The sequence below is a fragment of the Heterodontus francisci genome, chromosome 3 (assembly GCF_036365525.1).
Source record: "Heterodontus francisci isolate sHetFra1 chromosome 3, sHetFra1.hap1, whole genome shotgun sequence".
NCBI classification, from domain to species: domain Eukaryota; kingdom Metazoa; phylum Chordata; class Chondrichthyes; order Heterodontiformes; family Heterodontidae; genus Heterodontus; species Heterodontus francisci.
In genome coordinates, this window is record NC_090373.1 from 69145318 (window position 1) to 69168773 (window position 23456).

The following is a 23456-nucleotide window of genomic DNA, read 5'->3' on the forward strand; positions in this document are numbered from 1 at the left end:
AATAGGGACATAGATTAGGGATAATGGTGACAAAGGGAAATGAGATTATAGATATTAAGCAAGGCTCAGACTTTGGTAAAACAGAGGCAGTGGTGCCACCTTAATTATACAAAATGAGAATAGCACAAGTCTAAAAAGGTTATTCTTTATCTATGCAACATGCTATTGGGGTTTTTCAATTCAGAACAGAAGTTCATGTGTGGCCAGGGACCTCAAAACTGACAATACAATAGTAAATGTATCATTCTTTGCAGTAGTTCATATCTGCAACTTATTTCCAGATCATAAACTGATATTATGGTAGGCATTTTTGCCAAACTAATATAATTATTTTTGATATTGAAAGAAAAACATAAAACACTGGAACGACAGATCAGTCATCTATAAAGAGGAAGACATGGTCATGTTTCAGGTGACCTTTAATCGGAACTTTTTTGTTTTTATTTGATACTCAGCATTTGCAGCTTTTTTTGCTTTTTTTTACTTGTATATTAATGAATTTGATCTATGTTTTCCTTTAATTTTAGAAATTTGTTTTTCCGTATTTCGTGTCTCACATTGATGGATGTGAGACTTGTCTTTGTGGCAGAAGGAAATGCACCAAAACTGAAAGCTGATACAATGAATAAACGGAATGAGGCAAGGCGTGGTTTTCCCCGAAAGCCTGGCAGTTTTACTGGTCGGACAAAAAGATCTTACTTTAAATCTGTTCTTAAAGAGGTCAGTATTATCTGAGAGGAAACATTTCTTTTGAGAGGAAATGAAGGATAAGCTATTGGGCAAATATATTTCATTTACTATAACTCAGTTAAGTATTTATGACTACAGGTTGACAACCTATATAAAAAGCACAGATTCAAGGTTTAGATTTGCTTTCAGGATGCTATAGCTTGCTGATATATTTTATATTTAAAGAATTCCTTTGCTACCTTTTAAAGCTAATGGGGCTACATTGGGCTCAGTAGAGACTGTTTCTGAGCATTTGACCCTTAGGATTCCAAAATGGCATCTGCACCATTCATGCACACTTCTGATGCGAAGTGCGCCAGATACCATTTTGGTAAAGACGTGCGCAGGAGTATGCACAGCAGGATATAGTCCCTATCCATTAGTTTATGGCAGAAGTCCCAATTTGCCTTCTATTCTGTGTAATAGTCCTCCTGCTCTAGAAGGTACTACAATTACTTCCATTTTTTCTGTACATTTGAATGCTTTACATGCAGGGAGACAGGCTTTCATCAAGGCTGAGGTCTCAGAGAAAATTCGGAGAGCACTGAGACTTCGTATAAGGCCCTGCGAGGCAGAGTTCAATTCAGGAGATTTGGTATGCTATAAAATACAGGGTCATAGGAAATGAAAAGGCCCTGCTATGGTAATAGGTTGTGATGGTAAGACAGTACTTATCAAACATGGCAATCAAACTGTTAAGGTTCATTCCACATGATTAATTGGAATTAATTACAAAATCAGCTCATCAGCTATGGATGGGCAGCTGATAAAAGTAAACAAGGCACCATGTACCTCAAATATTCTTGTGTTTTGTAATGAAGGTTCTGAGGAACAGAATAAGATACATAAAGGGCTGGATAGTGGTAATGGGATATATGACAGAGCTATCACATCCACAGGCCAATTGCCCAGAGTGAGTACTCAGGTTTATATTCTGGGGGGGTCTAATGAATGGAGGCATGTGATAATTGTGAAACATACAGGAGAAGCCAGTGGAAAGTTCAAATATTGGTTGAATGTTCAGGATGATAGCCAAGAAGTGAGGTTGGCAAAATGGGGTGAAAGAATGGATAGTAAGAAACCACTGTGCAAGTGCTGATAGTGGGTCCAGAAGTGACTCCTGTGTCAGAGAACACTCTCAAATTGGAGCAGAAACCTCTGAGTGCAAGAAGGAGATCTCGCAGTAGTAGTCCTGGCAGACATGAGAGTGTAAGTAAAGACTAGCTTGAATAGATTAGATAATGAAATAAAGGCCACAGAACAGTCTCGCAACAGAGGTAGAAGCAGAAATTTTCATGATTGTGAAGCTTTGGAGGCTGCCAATAAACTTAAGGATAAAATGATAAGAGAGACAAAACAAAGAGAGTTTGGACTTTATTCTGAGGTACCAGATAAGGGTCAACCAGCCTTGTCATATAGGTGGATTGTACTGAAAAGGTCCTTGCAGATGGAACTTATAAGGCTAAAGCTAGTAGCTAAGGGTTTTGACGAGCAACTGGGTGATACAGATGTTAGAGTGATCTTGATCTTTTTAGCTCTTTTAGTCACATGTTCATGGGAGTGTAGGTCAGTCGACATAAAAGCCACATTTCTGCAGTGTGATACTTTTCAGAGAGAAGTGTTTCTGAAACAGCCCAAAGAGGCATCAGATGCAGAAGGGAAACTAAACAAATGTGTCTATGGCCTGAAAGGTGCTTCCAGATATGGTATTTTTCAGTGAGATCTGCTTTGTTGAAAATAGGTAGTGTTCAACTAAAAGCAGATTCTGCAGTGTTTTATTTGTATCATAACAGGAAACAGCCAGAAATCTTCATGATACATGTTGATGATTTCTTATGGGGTGGTACTGCAGAATTTAAGATATAAAGATTAGTGTAGAATTTAAAATTGGGAGTCAGGCTTGTGGGATGTTTAAATATATTGGTTAAGGTATTAAGCGGAATGGGTCTGTAATAACTTTAAATTAACTCCTATTTAGACAGTGTTACCCCTGTCCCAGTAAACACACTAGGTATCACAGATGTTATAACTGAACAAGCAGAGCAGTTGTGAAGCTTGATGGGTCACTTGAACTGGTTGCGCACTCTGACTAGACCAGATGCTTGTTTTAATGTGTTGAAGTTAAGTACTACAATGAAACACCCTAAAGTTGTGAAAGTTTTAAGGGCAAATATAACATTAAGAAAGTTAAATCTGAATAAATGCATCCTTAAGTTCTCAGCCTTAGGTGTTCCAAATAACATGAAACTCGCCATTTTCAGTGATGCTTAACATGCTAATCTTCCTGATGGGTACTCTAGTACAGCTGGTTTCATAATATTCCTGATGGATGAGGATGGAAAATGGTGTCTTTGGGAAGCTAAGAAAATAAAAATGGTTGTTAAAAGTGCTCTTGCTGTTGAAACCTCTGGCTGCTGTGGAGGCAGCGGATATGGGATTCTATTTGTCAACTATTTCAAGTGAGATTCTGTATTATGGGTGTATTGAAGATAGTATATCCATTGAATGTTATGTCCATTGTGGGATAATGTACTCTACGAAAAGCTGGAGAGAGAAAATCTCTAAAATTAGATAAGTGAATGCAAATCTTCAATGTTAGATTGCTTTGCAAACAGAAATGCATGTTCGGAAAAATTGTTAGGAGTCTATTACGATCAGGTGAGGGGTCGAAAGGCTCTCCTCTTGTCCCTCTCCTTGTTTGACTGCAATAGGACTTATTTCTTTTAAACAGTAAATATTCTTACCAATTCAGTAAGTGTTTAACCCTTTTATGTGCTATGATCATAAAAGAACCAATCGGACAGGTTTTCTTGCATTTAAACAAGGAAGAGGTTAGTTTATTGTACTTAAAACCCAACACCCGATCTAAGTAAAATAATAAACTAGCTCCAACTTTCACACACATACACAAATAGGTTACAGAGTGAAGAAGAATAGATTGGTTGAAATAGAGTCCAGAACAAATAAAATAATATACAGTCCATGAAGTAATTCAGTAGTCTTCCAGCTAAGCTCATAGTCCTGAAGCTTCTGGCTGGTAGAGGTGGCTACCTGGTTCAGGGTTTTCTTGGAGACAGTGATATAAATGGTTTTCTCCCCGGGGTTTCTGTCTGCAGCAATGATAGACTTGGATGTTTTGCAGCCCACAGGTTTCAAACTTAGAGCGTTGCCTTGGTGGCGGAGAGAGAGAGAGACAGACCCTCACTTGGGTCCTGCACTGGTCAAAAGTAGGTGCTTATCTGCTGTAGCAAGAAGAAACTGCAAGTTTTCACATGATTGCCCAGTATATTCTCTCTATTGCATCTTAATTAGTTCAAGTCTAAGAATTCCAATCTCTCTTACGTCCCTTTATTTCAGTGTTTACCCTTTGAGGTTCGTCTCCACCAGTGTTAATGTTCCAAGATGGCTTTGAATGTCTAGGTAATGGAGGTAAAGCAGGTAGCTCATTCAAAATTAGCATGCCATTGTTCTGGCGGGAGAGTAACCAGACATTCGTCTCCACCTCAATACCTTGGTATGTGAAGTATTTTGATGCAAATTGCAGTGGTTACCTTAGCTGCTTTCTTTTTAAAGTTTAATCCCAATTCTTTGTCTCCTGCACTTTTTAAAAGTTTAATTCAGGTTTCCAACGATGGATTAAAAATCATAATTCAGAATAGCACTTGTTTGTGACAGGTCCTAGAAGAGGGGTGTCTCATAATGTAATGTTTTGTACAGAGGATGGAGATCTTTAATTTAATTTTTTTTGAACTCTTGGTTATGCATATAAACTCTAATTTTTATTTGCAGTGAGAAGGGATTATGTTAATTGTATATTAATTGTATTTATTTATATGAAGGTGATGGACATTCACTGGGGAGTCACTTGTGCCCTTATCGATAGGAACAGACTGAAGCTGTGGTTGTTGGGATACGGAGGTGCATGTTTGTAATTTGTATCTCTGTAAATAAATGCTTGTAAAGTATGTAAAGATTGGCTGCAGTTCTATCTTTCACCACCTAGCTTTTTGCAATATAACAACCTTCATATCATCCTCTTGGCCACAATGTAAATATAAAAGTCAACACAAAATACGCATTCCAAATGAAATTTATCAATTAAATCATGCTATATTACAAAGTTAAACTAACCACCCTTGTGCATTCCCTTACTGCCTGTGTTACATGCCTTTACCAGTCCTACTGATCCTACAAAGTGCTACACAAGTGGTTGCAGCATGGCTGGTGGAAGGCTGCTGATTTTTGGTGGAGGACACTGCGATGGTCTTGCAGAATGACATTGAGCAGCTCTGGGCTTGAAAGGCCCAGATTCTGACTGCGCCACCTTGGCATGGGTGGCAGCCGTCTGGGCTAGCTGGCTGACGGACAACAACAGGGGCACTGTTGGAGTGGCAGTGGTGGGAGGGACAAATGCTGTAACCCTGAGAGAGAACAGCAGGTTTGTGCTTCATGGAGCCACTGCCATTTCTGCGGGACAGCACCTTAGCAATCCCACTAATCTTTTGGAGGACAGATTCTCAACTGATGTGACACTCTGCAAGCCCCCTTTTTATATTCATTCATGGGATGTGGGCGTCGCTGGCTAGGCCAGCATTTATTGCCCATCCCTAATTGCCCTTGAGAAGGTACTGGTGAGCTGCCTTCTTGAACCTCTGCAGTCCATGTGAGGTAGGTACACCCACAGTGCTGTTAGGAAGGGAGGTCCAGGATTTTGATCCAGCAACAGTGAAGAAACGGCGATATAGTTCCAAGTCAGGTTGGTGTGTGACTTGGAGGAGAATTTGCAGGTGGTGGGTGTTCCCATGTATTTGTTGCCCTTGTCCTTCTAGGTGGTAGAGGTCACGGGTTTGGAAGGTGCTGTCTAAGGAGTCTTGGTGCGTTGCTGCAGCGCATCTTGTAGATTGTATACACTGCTGCCACTGTGCATCGGTGGTGGAGGGAGTGAATGTTTGTGGACAGGGTACCAATCAAGCATGCTGCTTTGTCCTGGATGGTGTCCAGCTTCTGGAATGTTGTTGGAGCTGCACCTATCCAGGCATGTGGAGAGTATTCCATCACACTCCTGAATTGTGCCTTGTAGGTGGTGGACAGGCTTTGGGGAGTCAGGAGGTGAGTTACTTGCCACAGGATTCCTAGCCTCTGACCCCTGCTCTTTTAGCCACGGTATTTATATGGCTACTCCAGTTCAATTTCTGGTCAATGGTAGCCCCTAGGATGTTGATAGTGGGGGATTCAGTGATGGTAATGCCATTGAATGTCAAGGGGAGATGGTTAGATTTTCTCTTGTTGGAGATGGTCATTGCTTGGCACTTGTGTAGCGTGAATGCTATTTGCCACTTATCAGCCCAAGCCTGGATATTGTCCAGGTCTTGCTGCATTTCTGCATAGACTGCTTTGAACACTGGCATCCACAGCCATGATTGCAGAAGTCTGAGTTTGCACGATAGCAAGCTGAATTTGCATGTCTTCAGTCCGAGCTTCCACACAGCACTCAGGCTTTTGCTGGAAGCTGCTTGTATTGCATTGGAAACTAGGATGTCAGCCATCAGATGCTTAGGTCCACAAATGTATTGCTGGAGTTGGCCACCATTTCCATGCTCAAAGGATGGGCTCCAAACTCTGCGCAAAACCCTGTGCCAAGTTGGTGCCGGTCTCCTCCATGCTCCTTGACATGGAATGCTGGCTAACTGGCAGGCTTCCCAATGCACTAAGCATTTTGGTGTGTACACACAGCAGCCTTTTTCTGTAGCCTGACCCATCAAAGTCCTCAACTGAGTGTTCTGCCGCAGAACTCGTGTATGACCTCACCCTCTGATGATCTGGAACCTGCGCTATCCTTTCCCCCTGCCCAGACTGCAGCGCACTTGTGCCCAGTGTCTTGCCATATGCTGACCCTGCCTCGATGCTATACTGTAAGATACATATCGTGTCAGCATCTGAACTGGTCGCTGCGAGTGTGAAATCAAATGACGGCGCTGTGTCATCATCATCTAACTCTTTGTCTTTCTCCACTGCCTAGCCAGTTTGTGTGGAAGTAAAATTTTGATATATTTTAATTTATTCGCCGAGTTACTCCAGTATAGATAAATTTGGTCCACTTGTCTTTGGTTAACTCTTCCTAACTGACTGTCTCCTAGTCATACTCCTTGACTCACCATCAGCCACACCATATCAAGGTAGTAAGTTAGTATGTTCAAAACAATAACATCTGAAGTTCAGTAATTTTTGAATGTCATTGTGGTAATTTGGAAAATCCTTCAAATAATTAACTCTGCTGCTGCCTTATTAGCACTGCGAGCCAGCTATCGATGAGCATCAGCTCTCCTGTCATCATTATAGTTGGTTTTGCAATTTGACCACTGAAACCCAATTAGTTGAACTTGAGCTTGTAAGCGTTCGCTGGGGTATTGCAGTGAATAGTAGCGAAGGTAATGATAAATGAGTGATACATAACCCGCACTTGGACTACCTGCTTTAACATTTTTGTCTGACCAAGCTGTCTTTTGTTTCCACTTGATTTGTTAGATTAACAGAAGTTATGTGTTTATTTGAACCACATTACAAAATTCCAATTTGAGAAATAGACCTTTTTAGATTAGAGATACAGCACTGAAACAGGCCCTTCGGCCCACCGAGTCTGTGCTGAACATCAACCACCCATTCATGCTCATCCTACACTAATCCCATATGCCTACCAAACATCCCCACCTGTCCTTATATTTCCCTACCACCTAACTATACTAGTGACAATTTATAATGGCCAATTTACCTATCAACCTGCAAGTCTTTTGGCTTGTGGGAGGAAACCGGAGCACCCGGAGGAAACCCACGCAGACACAGGGAGAACTTGCAAACTCCACACAGGCAGTACCCGGAATCGAACCCGGGTCCCTGGAGCTGTGAGGCTGCGGTGCTAACCACTGCGCCACTGTGCCGCCCCAACTACTTTTTGAAGTAGTTTTGTTTGTTCTGACAAGCTCATTCAAAACAATCCCTGAAAAAACTCCTGCCCAGGTCCCTGCAATGCATCTCATGTTACCACACGAACATTAGAACTATGCTTCAAATCCTAGACTATCTATAGATAACACTGTAGGATATCCAGTAGTGAGATATTAGAAGTATTGCACATAGCGTGCTTTGTAATCCCTTTCCTGTAACAAGGTGACAAATTAGTTTGATAAATATCTTGAGCAACTTGATTGGTTTGTTTTCTGGTAAGTGGTTTAAAGTTCTTGGGTCTTATTGGGAAGTTTGTAATGCTTGCTTGTTGCTTTTGGTAGCTTCTCTTATCTGTCTCGTAAATGGAAGTGGGTTTTGATTTAAGGATATACCCCAACGAATGTAAGTGAAGTAATCAGTATCACTAACTTCAAATGTTTTTTTTGGCTTAAGGTCACTTTTCAGAAGGGATGTTGCACAAATTTGCTGTATGAAAAATGGATTGTGAGCTTAGACAAAGTTGTTGGGAACCATATGGTTTACATACAAAATATTTTTTCAGCTTTTAATGAAGCAACTGTTCCAGACTGGCTAGATTTGCCCACTGTAAATTTTCTGATAACCTATCACATTATTCCCGATCCTGATTCTGCCCCTGCCTTAGCTCATCTGTTGAAACATTCATCCGTGCCTTTGTTGCCTCCAGACTTGACTATTCCAGCAGATTCCTGGCTAGCAGCCCACATTCTACCTTCTGTAAGTTTGAGGTTATGCAAAACTCTGCTGCTTGTGTCCTAACTCGCGCCGAATCCTGTTCACCCGTCATCCCTGTGCTCGCTGGTCTACATTTACTCCCAGTTAAGCAATGCCTAAATTTTAAAATTCTCATCCTGGTTTAAAAAGCCCTCCATGGTCTCACCCCTCCCTATCTCTGTAATCTTCATCAGCCCCACAAACCTGCAAGATATCTGCGCTTCTTTAATTCTGGCCTCTGAGTATCCTGGATTTTAATTGCACTATCATTGGTGATCATACCTTCAACTGTCTAGACCCTAAGCTCTGGAATTGCCCCTCCACCTTGCTTTCCTCCTTTAAGACACTCCTTAAAACCTACCTCTTTGACCAAGCTTTTAATCATCTGCCCTAATATCTCCTTATGTGACTCATGTCAAATTTTGCTTTATAATGCCATGTGAAGCGTCTTGGAATATTTTATTGTATTAAAGTTGCTATATAAATACAAGTTGTTATCTCTCCAACTCCCATTCCTCTGACCTTGACGAATTGGAATCTTACCAAAAATGTCTTGTAATTGTGGAGTGTGTGATTTGGTTTGTTGTTTTCTTTTTCAGTGCTGTGAATTGCTGGATTGTTTGGGCATCCCATGGGTTTGTGCAGCTGGTGAGGCCGAAGCTATGTGTGCCTATCTAAATGAAAATGGATATGTCGATGGTTGTATCACCAATGATGGTGATGTTTTCTTGTATGGAGCTCAAATTGTGTACAGAAACTTCACCATGAACACAAAGGTACCTCAAAGTGTGATGACTTTAGTATTATCATCGGTACCTGTTTCTTTAAATTAACATCCGTTGCACATTAAATGTCTGTGCCTGCATGCATTTTCTGTTACATATTTTCTGTCATTGTCCTATGTTGTTAATGAACTCAAAGTAAACAGCAGCAGTTCGGAACTGAAGGGGTAACTGAAGCACATTGGGCTGGATAGCAATATATATTTACTTAGAACATTGCATTATCTCCTTTCTTTTCCCTGCCCAGTGGCACATTAGATAAATCATTTATTTCGCTGCTTTTTATATGCAACAGATTGTGCTCTGGGTATTTCCATAGCTAAAACTTCTTTTTGTGTGAACAAATTGTTACCTTGATGAAGGGGGACTGGTTAGATGCCATAGGGGGTCACTCGTCCACTCCCTTCGGGTCCGCAGGGTCATGGTAGCTGTTAAACTAATATTGAGAGACTGGAACGTTCATCTCCACACCTCCCATCTCTACTTGTATAAATGCAAAATACTGCAGATGCTGGAAATCTGAAATAAAAACAAGAAATGCTGGAACCACTCAGCAGGTCTGGCAGCATCTGTGAAAAGAGAAGCAGAGTCCCATCTCTACTTGTCAGGGAAGAACATTAACGGTTTTATATTCTCCATTTTCTTCAATAGGACCCCCATGTGGACTGCTATAAAATGTCAACAATTAAATCCAAATTAAGCCTTGACCGAGATGCACTGATTGGTTTTGCAATTTTGCTTGGCTGTGATTACCTGCCAAAGGTATGGGTCAATTTAAAGTTGTGAATATAGTAACAATAAATGTGATATTTGTTATGTCATACTTAAATTATTTAACTTAGTTCCTTCTACCAAATTATTGAAATTACATTTAAAAAGAATTCACAATTGTGATTGCGTGTGGCACTATTAATGGACTTATTGCTGAAAAAAGCGACAGGCCATCGAAACTTTTTGTCTTGCACTCATCAGGACAGGCACAAGAATACCCAATTTAAAAGGGAACAACATTTTATACTGCATGAGAAAAGAGTGCTAATTGGTTGGCATGTAGACTGATTAGTCGAGGGGTTGCCATGGAGAATGCACCAGAGAACTATTGTCCCCCATGCCTGGACAAACATGTGCCTTTTTTTTAATTAACAAAAACGTGCAAGCCAAAAAGCTTCGGCATGTCTCTTTTCTCAGCAGTACTCAAGTTCTATTCTACCAAGCAACTGTTAACGGATTTGTTTGACAAATTGGAGAGCAATATGTTTGTGGAGAGGCATTGGAGATTAAATTGGTTGCCTGTGTTGGTATTGGAGTCACTGTTTATAATTTTCGATAAATGGCTTGGGTGACTGAGGGATACAGTTTATAGTTAAGTTTATAAAAAATAAGCTTAGGCAACTATTATTTTTACTAAGAGAATTACATAGAATTGTAAAATCGATTACCATAGGGTGTGGAACAAAAGCTATGAAGGATTTTAAAATAGGACTAAATTAATTCCTTGTTAGTGAAGAGGTTATTTGCTAATAGTTCTAGAGTGATGGTAAAGAGTCTAAAGGGAAGTTTGGATAGGTCCGCTGGACAGACAAAATTATTCTACTGTGTTTCTATGTACTGCAGTTATGTTAATTGTTAAACCTGGGAGTGCTAACTTATACATGCCAAATATAAGGACACAGGTTTTGGACAGCAGGAGATATCTGCTTATCAAAATCGCCTTCTTCCCATAAGCACAAGACTAGGCGTTGGACAATAACCAAAAACATGGGTTTATATCAGCTAAAGAAAGAAGAGGCCAGCATGTGAAATGACTTCATGCTTTGAATTGTTTACTTAAGGAATAGGCTGCCATTTTGTGTGGTCCTTAATTATTCAGTTAAAGTAATCTAAATGGGATTGAATAGATTCCTGCTTCGAAAGGATATGGGGAAGGAAAGAGGTCACATTTGGTACTGAAGCAGTAGTAGTGGCAGAACAAGATGGATTTCATTTCTTGTTCTTAAATTCTTATCAATTATGAATGGTTTTGTGCTACAGACTGACTGACTAAAATTGAAATGAGACATCACTTGGTTCATTTATAACCCTCATAACCTTGAGGTTCAATTCTCTCATAACCTTTAAGGAAAAGAAGTTTTAATTTTATCAATCCATAATTGATTCACATTCAGGAGATGCAGAGAGTTTAACTTTATCTCCTTTCTCAGTTGAATGTGTTCAAAGAATCCAATGGGAGTTTTCTGCTGTCACTGCCATCTGTGATAGATGTATGGAGTGAACAAACGTGCTTTAGCTAATAATTATATGACAGGATGCTTCAGTGGATCCTCCTTTGATTAAGCTGATTTGTGACTTGCTTATTCATGACACTTAATATCCAGCAGCCTTAATAACTGGAAATATATTTTGATGAGAACTGTAACGTATTGGGAAAATATTCAGCTATTGTATTGTGAAAACCTTCACTGAAGTTGATAAAGATTCTATTATTATTTTCAGTTATGGTATACACTGCAAAATGCTTTAAAAGTTTGATAAAAATATAGATTTAAAATTGTTACCCAGTACCCAAGTGATCATGAGTTTATTGGTTGTTAATATATATCTCCAGACCCGTTGTTCTTATTTATAGCTTCTTCTTAATCCCTTCGTTGGATCACAATTTTTTTCTTAAGTATCATGTTGGTTTTGTTTTTTTGCTTCTAGGGAGTTCCAGGTGTTGGGAAAGAACAAGCTTTGAGGCTGGTTGAGACAATGAATGGACAGAGCCTGCTACAGAGGTAAACAATCCCAGGTTCAAGGAAGCTCTTGTCTGTCTTTTCTTTTAGCTTACACACTGCTAAAATAACATTAATATTATAACAATAAGGCTACTCAAACATTAAAAATGACTTTATTACTCTGATAACCCAAAATTACTGAAGTAAATGGCTAAACCATAATTTTACAGGAAATGAATGGTTTACCTATGCTCATCCTGTCATCTCCTTTCTTTCTCCGACTCTCTCTTCCAGATTGTCTAGTTATTCTACTTGACTCAAATTAATCTCTATCTACCTAGTGTAACCCATTTTCTTACCATTTTAGCTTCAAAATGCTCTACTTCTGCCTCAAATCATCCCACTGTTCATTTTAAAGGTGTGGGGAGGGAGGCTTTCTTCTCCTAAAACTCTCTCCGTCAGTTTAAAAAAAGGCTTTACAGCCTGATTTTGAAGGCTAATATGGGCAAGTTATTAAAGATTAAATATTTTATGTTGATTCATTTTAATTGGTGACGGTAGAAAGAAAAGTTGAAATGTGAAAGAAAATGATTGTCATTAATCTTTCTAGGTTTAAACTCTGGAAACTAGAGTTTGAGGAAGTTGCTACTCACAATACAGCTGTTGAAAAGAAAACATACTGCTCAGCGTGCCAAGACCCAGGTAGCCAGTTCTAGATTTCATATACTCTTCAAAACCACTGCATAGGATTCCTGGGAAATCCACACTTACAGGCTAGCAAAATTCATTTCTAATTTTTTTTCAGTAAAGCCACATAATCTTCAGGCTGTAAATGTTTACAAATGTATCAGCAAATCTTTTAAGGACTGTGATTCTAATAATTTGATTAAATGGGGAATTTGTCATTAAGATGATGGATGTCAATTCTGGATAATGGGACAGTTTCCCATACTTTACAGCCAATGTTGGTTTCAAGCTGTCCCAGGTCAGGTACAATACGGTTTAGTTGTAGTGTAAAGCTCTCTGCAACAGTCAACAATGGAGATAAATTGTTCTATGTGTTGTGACATTATAAAAACATTCAGATAGTACATGTTTACAATGTTACTGCATGTATAACAAGAGCAATTCTTCCTCTCAATACACATACCAACTGCTATACAAACAAAACTTTGCCATCATAACCATCCTGTGGCTCCTCTGAGTGAGATTGTCATTATGGAAATGTTGTGCTGGGGACTCATGCCAGCAAAGAACTAGAACCATGCAAGTTCTCAACTCTGATCAGTTTAAGTGTCCACTGTTTATTTTGAGGCTGCAGTGTAAATTTTATAAAATTCCTAGGTAAACATTCTAGACATGGCCATCGCTGATCACATTTGGACACACGTGCAGCAAAAAGCTCCTGCCTTTGGAACTTGCTTTTCTCTTTTAGCTACAGGGTGGTTCCTGTGGTAAAAGAAGCATTATTTATGCTTTCATAGACTGAAACCTATTACATTTTCCAGTTATTTAGTTACAGCTCTGTACTTTAGCGAAAAACAACTGACATTTATGAAATACCTTTAACAAAAAAAAGTCCCAAGATGCTTTACTGGGGCATAGCCAGACAAAATGGACACTGAGGTGAAGAAGGAGACTAAGACGGGTGACCAAAAGCTTGGTGAAAGAGGTGTATGTTAAGGAGGGTCTTAAAGAAGGAGAGGAGGTAGAGAAGCTGAGGGGTTTAGGGAGAGAATTCCAGATTGTGGGACCTAAATTGCTGACGGCTGAAATAACTGCACAATTGAATGGCAAAAGCCATAGCTTAATTGTGCTGTGCATTTCTCAGTTAATTTTATTAAAAATGAATGATTCCCAATTTTTGCTGTTGTGTTTCATATAGGATTAGCCAGGGAGCATGCAGGCAAGGGTTGCCAGTTGTGTGCAGGTGCTCTGTGCTGTTTACTGCATGGCAGTGATTACCGATGCCCTTGTGATTGGCATCAGGCAGAACAGAAGAGGAAAACCAGCTTGGTGGAGAGTAACATCAAAAAGTAAGTCCTGTAGGCTGTACCAAGATGTAGCAATTGTGAGAGATATCTGGAAATTGTTGCAGGTGGTACTCATACAAGTTTAAATTTTATTTAAATTTCTGTATCATTCATATCAGTTCCCATGTATGTTAAAATAGACATTACACAGCATCACCTGGTTCAGTGCGTTTCCTGTCTGACAGTCTGTCTATTCACCCACCTGTCAGTTTCCCTGCACTCATCAGGCGAGTTAATCAAATTGCTCAAAATATTTTTCAAATATCGTTAGAGCCACTTACTTGTGTTGTTTCTAGTAGGCCATTTCATGTCCTAACAAGAATAAGGATTTTTAAAAGTTCATTTTCCAAGCCACTCTTAGATTCCCTTGATAGTAAATATATCCTGGTGAAAAATAAAGAATTACTAGTTATATAAATATGCATTTGCATGTGGTATAACATGTTTGCATACAGTATGGAGGCTCAATTATTAACAGACATTTTCTAATGAATGCCAAGAAAAGATTAATTTGCATCTGTCCTCCTTTGCTAAATATTTCTACAGCAATATTTAGTGTTGCCAAAGTAAGTGGCTCTGATGATATTTGAAAAATATTTTGAGCAATTTGATTAACTTGCCTGATGAGTGCAGGGAAACGGACAGGTGGGTGAATAGACAGACTGTCGGACAGGAAACGCACTGAACCAGGTGATGTTGTGTAATGTCTATTTTAACATACATGGGAACTTCTACTTAAATATACAAATTTGATTATTACCTCAAAACTTGAATAATACTGTCCTTCCAGAGCCTGCAATTTGTAAATGAGCAATGATTGTTCTTGAATTTTCAGTAGAAACATAAATAAAAGGCAGTTGCTGTTACATTCAATCGGCATTACAAAAGAAAGACTTACTCTTTTCCCACCCGTCAATTTTCTCCTCAGCTGCGTCAGTAGTTGGTTCTTGCTGTACTTGACTGATTTGCCATATAGTTACCTCAGAAAATTTGAAGTTGTTTTTGATGTCTTGTGCAGAAAATAGTCAAATAACTTCAACTGCTTCTAATAGTAACTTCTTATACTATCTGTATTACTTGCCGGATCAGATCTAAGCTCTGCAGTCCTGCCACATCCTGTCGGGAATGGTGGTGGACAATTAAACAGCTGACAGGAAGAGGAGGCTGCACAAATATCCCCATCCTCAGTGATGGGGGAGCCCAGCACATTAGTGCAAAAGACAAGGCTAAAGCATTTGCATCAATCCTCAGCCAGAAGTGCCAAGTGGATGATCTATCTCGGCCTCCTCCTGAGGTCCCCAGCATCACAGATGCCAGTCTTCAGCCAATCCGATTCACGCCACATGAAATCAAGAAATGGCTGAAGGCACTGGATACTGTAAAGGCAGTGGGTCCTGACAACATTCCGGCAATAGTACTGAAGACCTGTGCTCCAGAATTAGCCATGCCCCTAGCCAAGCTGTTCCACTACAGCTACAACACTGGCTTCTACCCGGCAATGTGGAAAATAGCCCAGGTATGGCCTGTGCACAAAAAGGAGTACAAACCCAATGGGGCCAATTATCGCCCTATCAGTTTACTCCCAATCATTAGCAAAGTAATGGAAGGAGTATTCAACAGTGCTATCAAGCTCAGCAATAACCTGCTCAGTGAGGCTCAATTTGGGTTCCGCCAGCACCACTCAGCTCCTGACCTCATTACAACTTTGGTCCAAACATTGACGAAAGAGCTGAGGTGAGAGTGATTGCCCTTGACATCAAGGCAGCATTTGACCGACTGTGGCATCAAGGAGCCCTAGCAAAACTGGAGTCAGTGGGAATCGGGGGAAAACTTTCCATTGGTTGGAGTCATACCTAGCAAAAAGGAAGATGGTTGTAGTTGTTGGAAGTAAATCATCTCAGTCCCAGGGCGTCACTGCAGGAGTTCCTCAGGGTAGTGTCCTAGGCCTAGCCATCTTCAGCTGCTTCATTAATGGCCTTCCGTCCATCATAAGTTCAAAAGTGGGAATGTTTGCTGATGATTGCACAATGTTCAGCACTATTTGCAACGGCTCAGATACTGAAGCATCCCATGTCCATATGCAGCAAGACCTGGACAACATCCAGGCTTGGGCTGATAAGTGGAAAGTAAGATTCGCGCCACACAAGTGCCAGGCAAAGACCATCTCAAACAAGAGAGAATCTAACCATCTCCCTTTGATGGTCAATGGCATTACGATCACTGAATCCCGCACTATCAACATCCTGGGGGTCACCATTGACCAGCAACTGAACTGGACCAACCACATAAATGCTGTGGCTACAAGAACAGGTAGGAGGCTGGGAATCCTGCGGCGAGTAACTCACCTCCTGTCTCCCCACTGCCTGCCCACCATCTACAAGGCACAAGTCAGGTGTGTAATGGAATACTCTCCACTTGCCTGGATGGGTGCAGCTCCAACAACACTCAGGAAGTTTGACACCATCCAGGACAAAGTAGCCCACTTGATTGGCACCCCATCCACCACCTTCAACATTCACTCCCTCCACCGCCGACACACAGTGGCAGCAGTGTGTACCATATACAAGATGGACTGCAGCAACTCACCAAGGCTCCTTCGACAGCACCTTCCGCACCCGCAACCTCTACCACCTAGAAGGATAAGGGCAGCAGATGCATGGGATCACCACCACCTCCAAGATCCCGTCCAAGCCACACACCATCCTGACTTGAAGCTATATCGCCGTTCTTTCACCGTCGCTGAGTCAAAATCCTGGAACTCCCTAACAGCATTGTTGGTATACCTACACCCCAAGAACTGCAGCTGTTCAAGAAGGCAGCTCAACGCCACCTTCTCGAGGGCAATTAGAGATGGGAAATAAATGCTGTCCTAGCTGGCGATTTCCACATCCCCAGAATGAAAAAACTCCACACACAAAAAATAGGAGCAAGAATAGGCCATTTGGCCCTTTGAGCCTGCTCATCCATTTAACAAGGTCATGGCTGATTAGATTAGAGATACAGCACTGAAACAGGCCCTTCGGCCCACCGAGTCTGTGCCGAACATCAACCACCCATTTATACTAATCCTACACTAATCCCATATTCCTACCAAACATTCCCGCCTGTCCCTATATTTCCCTACCACCTACCTATACTAGTGACAATTTATAATGACCAATTTACCTATCAACCTGCAAGTCTTTTGGCTTGTGGGAGGAAACCAGAGCACCCGGAGAAAACCCACGCAGACACAGGGAGAACTTGCAAACTCCACACAGGCAGTACCCGGAATCGAACCCGAGTCCCTGGAGCTGTGAGGCTGCGGTGCTAACCACTGCGCCACTGTGCCGCCCTCTTCTTCCTCAACTCCACCTTCCTGCTCTGTCCCTGTATCCCTTAATTCCCTTAGTAGCCGAAAATCTGTTAATCTCTGTCTTGAATATATTCAACGACTAAGCATCCACAGCTCTCCGGGTGCAGAATTCTAAAGATTCACAACTCTTTGAGTGAAGAAATTACTCCTCATCTCAATTCTAAATGCTTCTCCATTCTAAATGCTGATCCCTTCTTCTGAAAAGAGTTGATTGAGGGTTAGTAGAGAGACTGGCAAATATTTACTCCAGAATATTCTTTGCAAATTTTATTTTGGAGGAATTGGGTGTTGCTTTCTTTTTCCGATTACCCAATTCACAGGGCTCTTCCATGGATACCTGTATAACATTAATTTTAACTGGTATATTACAATGAAGTAAGGCGATGTACGGCAAAAGAATTCTGTGGAAAAATAGGAACACAGGAGCAGGAGTGGGCCATTCAGCCCATCAAGCATTCCCCGCCATTCAGTGATCATAGCTGATCATCCACTTCAATGCCTTTTTCCCACACTGTCCCCTTATGTCATTGGTATTAAGGAATCTGTCAATTTCTGCTTTAAACAAACTCAATGACGGAACTTCCACAGCCCTCTGGGGTAGAGAATTCCAAAGATTCACAACCCTCTGAGTAAAGAATGTTTCTCCTCACCTCTGTCCTAAGTGGCTTCCCCCTTATTTTGAAATTGTGTCCCCTGGTTCTAGACTCCCCAACCAGGGGAAACATCTTAGCTGCATCTACCCTGTTTATCCCGTTAAGTATTTTGTAGGTTTCAATGAGATCACCTCCCATTCTTCAAAACTCCAGAGAATAAAGGCCCAGCTTCCCCAATCTCTCTTCATAGGACAGTCCCGCCATCCGGGAACAAGTCTGGTGAATCTTTGTTGCACTCTATGACAATAATATCCTTCCTAAGGTAAGGGGACCAAAACTGCACACAGTACTCCAAGTGCAGTCTAACCAAGGATATACAATTGAGGCAAGACTTCACTACTCCTGGACTCAAATCATTTTGCAATAAAGGCTAACATACCATTAGCCTTCCTAATTGATTGCTGCACCTGCATATTAGCTTTCAGTGACTTATTGACAAGGATACCTAGATCCCTTTGTACATCTATACTTTCTAATTGCTTACCATTTAAGAAATACTCTGCACATCTGTTCCTCCTACCAAAGTGGATAACTTCACATTTTTCCACATTATATTCCATCTGCCACGTTCTTGCCCACTCGCTAAGTCTGTCCAAATCCCCTTGAAGCCGCTTTGCATCTTCCTCACAACACACATTCTCACTTAGATCTGTGTCATCCACGAACTTGGAAATATTACATTTGGTCCCCACATCCAAATCATTGATACATATTGTAAACAACTGGGGCCCATGCACTGATCCCTGCGGTATCCCACTAGTCAGCCTGCCAACGCGAAAATGACCTGTTTATTCCGACTCTTTCTTTCTGCCTGTTAACCAATCCTTAATCCATGCCAGTATATTACCTCCTATCCCATGTGCTTTAATTTTGCTAACCAAGCTCCTGTGGGGGACTTTATCAAAAGCTTTCAGAAATTCCAAGTATACCACATCCACCCACTCCCTTTTATCAATTCTGTTAGTAACGTCCTCAAAAAAACTCCAACAGGTTCGTCAAACATGATTTCCCATTCATAAATCCATGTTGACTATGCCCAGTCAGATAATTATTATCCAAGTGTCCATTTATCACATCCTTTAGAATAAATTCTAGCATTTTCCCAATGACTGATGTAAGGCTAACAGATCTGTAATTGCTTGTTTTCTCTCTCCCTCCCTTCCTAAATAGTGGGGTGACATTTTCTAGCTTCCAAGCTGCAGGAACCGCTTCAGAAGCTATAGAATTTTGGAAGATGATCACCAATGCATCCACTATCTCCATAGCTGCCTCTTTCAACACTCTTGGATGTAGAATATCAGGTCCTGTGGACTTACCAACCTTTAGCCCCATTAATTTCTCCCACACAGCCTTCTTACTAATACTAATTTCCTTCAATTCCTCATTCCCCCCCTAACCCCTTGGATCTCTAATTCTGGGAGATTTCTTGCATCTTCCTCAGTGAAGACAGACACAAAGTAATCATTTAGCTTCTCTGCCATTTTGCAATTCCCCATTATAAATTCTCCTGACTCTGCTTGTAATGGACCCACATTTGTCTTCGCCAAATGTTTCTTTTTGAAGCTTTTACAGTCTGTTTTTATATTTTTTGCCGGCTTACATTCATATTCTATTCTCCCTTTCTTTATCAGTTTCTTGGTTCTCCTTTGCAGTATTCTAAAATCCTCCCAATCCTCAGGTATACTCCTGTTTCTGGCAACTTTATAGGCCTTTTCTTTTAATCTTATACAATCCTTAACTTCCTTTGTTATCCACGGTTGACTGCCTTTACTTTTGGGGTTTTTGTACTTTGAAGGAATGTATACTTACTGTAAACTATGTAATATTTCTTTAAAGACTATCTATTGCCTATGTACTGTCATACCTTTTAATGTATTTTCCCAATCCACCTCAGCCAGTTTGCCCCTCATACCTTCATGATTTCCTTTGTTCAAATTTAACATCCTGGCTTCAGATTGAACTACCTCACTTTCAAACATAATGTAAAATTCTATCATATATAGTCACTCATCCCTAAAGGTTCTTTTACAACAAGATTATTAATTAGCCCTTTCTCATTGCATAATACTAGATCTAAAATAGCCTATTCTCTAGTCAGTTCCTCAACATACTGCTCTAGAAAACCAACCCTAACACACTCCAGAAACTCGACCTCCATAGCATTAGTGCTCATTAGGTTTACCCAGTCTATATGTAGATCGAGGTCACCCCTGATTACTGTATTACCCATGCCACATGCTTCTCTCATCTCCTGATTAATACCATGCCCCACACTACTGCTATTGTTTGGTGGCCCATAAACAACTCCTCCCAATGTTTGCTGCCCCTTGCTGTTTCTTAGCTCCACCCAAACATATTCCACATTTTCTTCTTCCTATCTGAGATCCTCCCTTACTAATGTACTGATCCCATCCCTTATTATCAGCGCAACACCACATTGTTTTCCTTTTTGCCTGTCCTTAAATATCCTTGAACATTCAGTTCGCAGTCTTGGTCACCCAGTAGCCACTTTTCCATTATGGCAATTAGATCATACTCATTTACCTCTATTTGGGTCTGTAAATCATCCACCTTGTTGCGAATGCTGCATGCATTCAGGTGGAGTGTCCTTAACCTTGTCGTCTTGATATTCTGCATTCTCAGCCTAGTTGATGCTCGCCTTTGTTTCGCCTGCCTTCTAATGTCACTTGCTACTTTTCTAACTTCTGTTATCCAGCTTTACTTCCTTCCAATTTGAGCTATCCCTTAGGTTCCAATCCCCCTGACATGCTAATTTAAACCCTCCCCAACAGCACTAGCAAATCTCCCTACGAGGATACTGGTTCCGGTCCTGTTAAGGTTTAGCCTGTCCATCTTGTACAGGGTCCACCTGCCCCAGATCTGGTCCCAATGCCACAGAAATCTGATGTCCTCCCTCCTACACCAATTCTCCAGCCACATGTTCAATCAATCAATTCTCCTGTTCTTATGCTCACCAGCACTGGAAGTTTTCCTGAGATTACTACTTTGGAGGTCCTGCTTTTTAATTTCCTTCTGGCTGTTTCACATTGATGTTGGTGTGATCAGGCTAATTACAGATATCAGACTGTTCTTTTTCAGATCAGACTTGCAGCAAATATTTATTAAAACATAACAAACATTCATCGACATTGGAAACAATAAAAGAATACTATTTGTAAGTAGATAACAACGTTAAAAAGAGGGTAATACCTCAGCAGAAGCCTTTATAGTGTTTCCAGTCCAATCTTCGATTAAAATGGATTTTAATGAAGTGATGCATGGAAAAGCTGTGTTTGGATTTTTTTTCAAAATTTCCACCTCTTTCCTGGCAGGAAGGAGGGGCATGGAGCAAAACTGAGAAAACATTTAGCAAGGAGTAAGTCTTTACCATTTTCTAAAGTTTCCCCCTTAAATCAAGGTACTCTTGAGAGCATGCAGCTGATATGTTTTTCTTTCAGTGTCAGCATCCCTCATTTGGTAGCGCTCTTACCCCCAAGTCAAATGATCATGGTTTTAAGTCACAGTACGTACTTCAAAGTTGACATTGAAGTGCGGTACTGGGGGAGTGCTGTATTGATGATGGTGCCATATTTTTCATGAGTCATTAAACCTGCCCAGATGGGTGTAGGTCCAATGGCACAATTTGAAAAAATAATAGAGTTCTCCTGCTTGCCCGGCCAGCACTCCTCTCTCAATCAATATCAGAAGCATTGATTTGCTGTTTGTGGGACCCTGCTGTTCATAAATTGGCTGACGTGCTTGTTTACATAACAGTGCATTGCAGAAATGATGCATTGATTCTAATGTGCTTCCTGAGATGTAAAACCTGTACAATTGTGAGTTTGTTCTTTTTCTTGTATAAATCTAAATTCCCTGTTTCTTTCAGAAAAGCAAGAGCTTGTGAGCATTTCCCATTCGAAGAGGTAAAAGTGAAAATATTTTTTAAAATCAAAGTTACCATAAAATTAAAGTGTATCCTATAAGGCAATGAGGAAGAAAATGTTAAATTGAAAGTATTCTTACAGTAGCAAAAACTTGTAATTTGCAGCACAGGCTTATTCATATTAATATTTTGATCATATTGTTTACTATTTTCCATCATTGCTGAATTTACTTTCACTCTAAATTGGAATCTCAAGCATGAACCTGCAGACAAGTGACAGTACAAATACAGCACGCATCCTCCTCTTTGGTTGTTGGTGCCTCATGATTAACTGATTGTACAAGACCTAGGGGACACAGATTAAAGGCTTTGGACAATGGATGCAAGGGGAATGTGAGGAAGAACTTTTTTACGCAATGAGTGGTAATGACCTGGCACTCGTTGCTCATGGATGTGATGCAAGCGGCAACGATCAATGATTTCAAAAGGAAATTAGATGTGCACTTGAAGGAAATAAATTTGCAGGTCTGTGGGGATTGAGCAAGGGCGTGGAACTGACTGGATTCTCTGTGGAGAGCCGGCATGGCCTTAATGGGCTGAATGGCCTCCTTCTGTGCCGTAAATGACTATGACTCTATAAATATTCTCTCCTTATGAGACAGATCTGTAGAAAACATTAACTTGCTTTTGGGGAGGGCTTAAACTAACTTGGCAGGGGGATAGGAACCAGGAGGTAGCATTAGAAAGGAGAAACGAGGATTGGAATAGAGAGATCACATTAGAATAAGAAATAAGGAATTAGGTGGGGTTATAGTAAGAGGGAATGCAACAAAGTATAAATTAGGTTTACAGTGCACGTGTGTGAATGCGCTGCATGTTAAATAATGTAGGTGCACTGCAGCCGCAGATAGACACCAAGGAATATGATGATGTGGCAATACCGGACACCTGGCTCAAAAAAGGGCAGGACTGGGTGCTAAATATTCCTGGTTACAGGGTGTTCAGAAAAGACGGGAGAAAAGAAAGGAGGAATTAAGAGGGCTAAAAGGGGTCATGAAATATCTTTAGCAAACAGGGTTAAGGAAAATCCCAAAGCCTTTTATTCATATATAAGGAGCAAGAGGGTAACTAGAGAAAGGATTGGCCCACTCAAGGACAAAGGAGGAAAGTTATGCGTGGAGTCAGAGAAAATGGGTGAGATTCTAAACGAGTACTTTGCATCGGTATTCACCGAGGAGAGGGACATGACGGATGTTGAGGTTAGGGACAGATGTTTGATTACTCTAGGTCAAGTCGGCATAAGGAGGGAGGATGTGTTGGGTATTCTAAAAGGCATTAAGGTGGACAAGTCCCCAGGTCCGGATGGGATCTATCCCAGGTTACTGAGGGAAGCGAGAGAGGAAATAGCTGGGGCCTTAACAGATATCTTTGCAGCATCCTTAAACACGGGTGAGGTCCCGGAGGACTGGAGAATTGCTAATGTTGTCCCCTTGTTTAAGAAGGGTAGCAGGGAAAATCCAGGTAATTAGAGACCGGTGAGCCTGACGTCAGTGGTAGGGAAGCTGCTGGAGAAGATACTGAGGGATAGGATCTATTCCCATTTGGAAGAAAA

The 23456-nt window shown here is 40.8% G+C and overlaps 1 protein-coding gene across 4 annotated transcripts in view; it reads left to right on the forward strand.

Annotated features, from left to right (window-relative positions):
• Positions 1-23456, forward strand: part of LOC137357007 (flap endonuclease GEN homolog 1) — a 41880-nt gene that overhangs the window by 4927 nt on the left and 13497 nt on the right. For all 4 annotated transcript variants that reach the window (XM_068022963.1, XM_068022942.1, XM_068022945.1 and 1 more), the window contains exons 3-9: positions 528-720; positions 9024-9200; positions 9858-9968; positions 11907-11980; positions 12531-12622; positions 13806-13956; positions 21848-21884. In XM_068022963.1, the coding sequence (XP_067879064.1) occupies positions 528-720; positions 9024-9200; positions 9858-9968; positions 11907-11980; positions 12531-12622; positions 13806-13956; positions 21848-21884 (835 nt within the window). The remainder of the gene's footprint in view (positions 1-527; positions 721-9023; positions 9201-9857; positions 9969-11906; positions 11981-12530; positions 12623-13805; positions 13957-21847; positions 21885-23456) is intronic.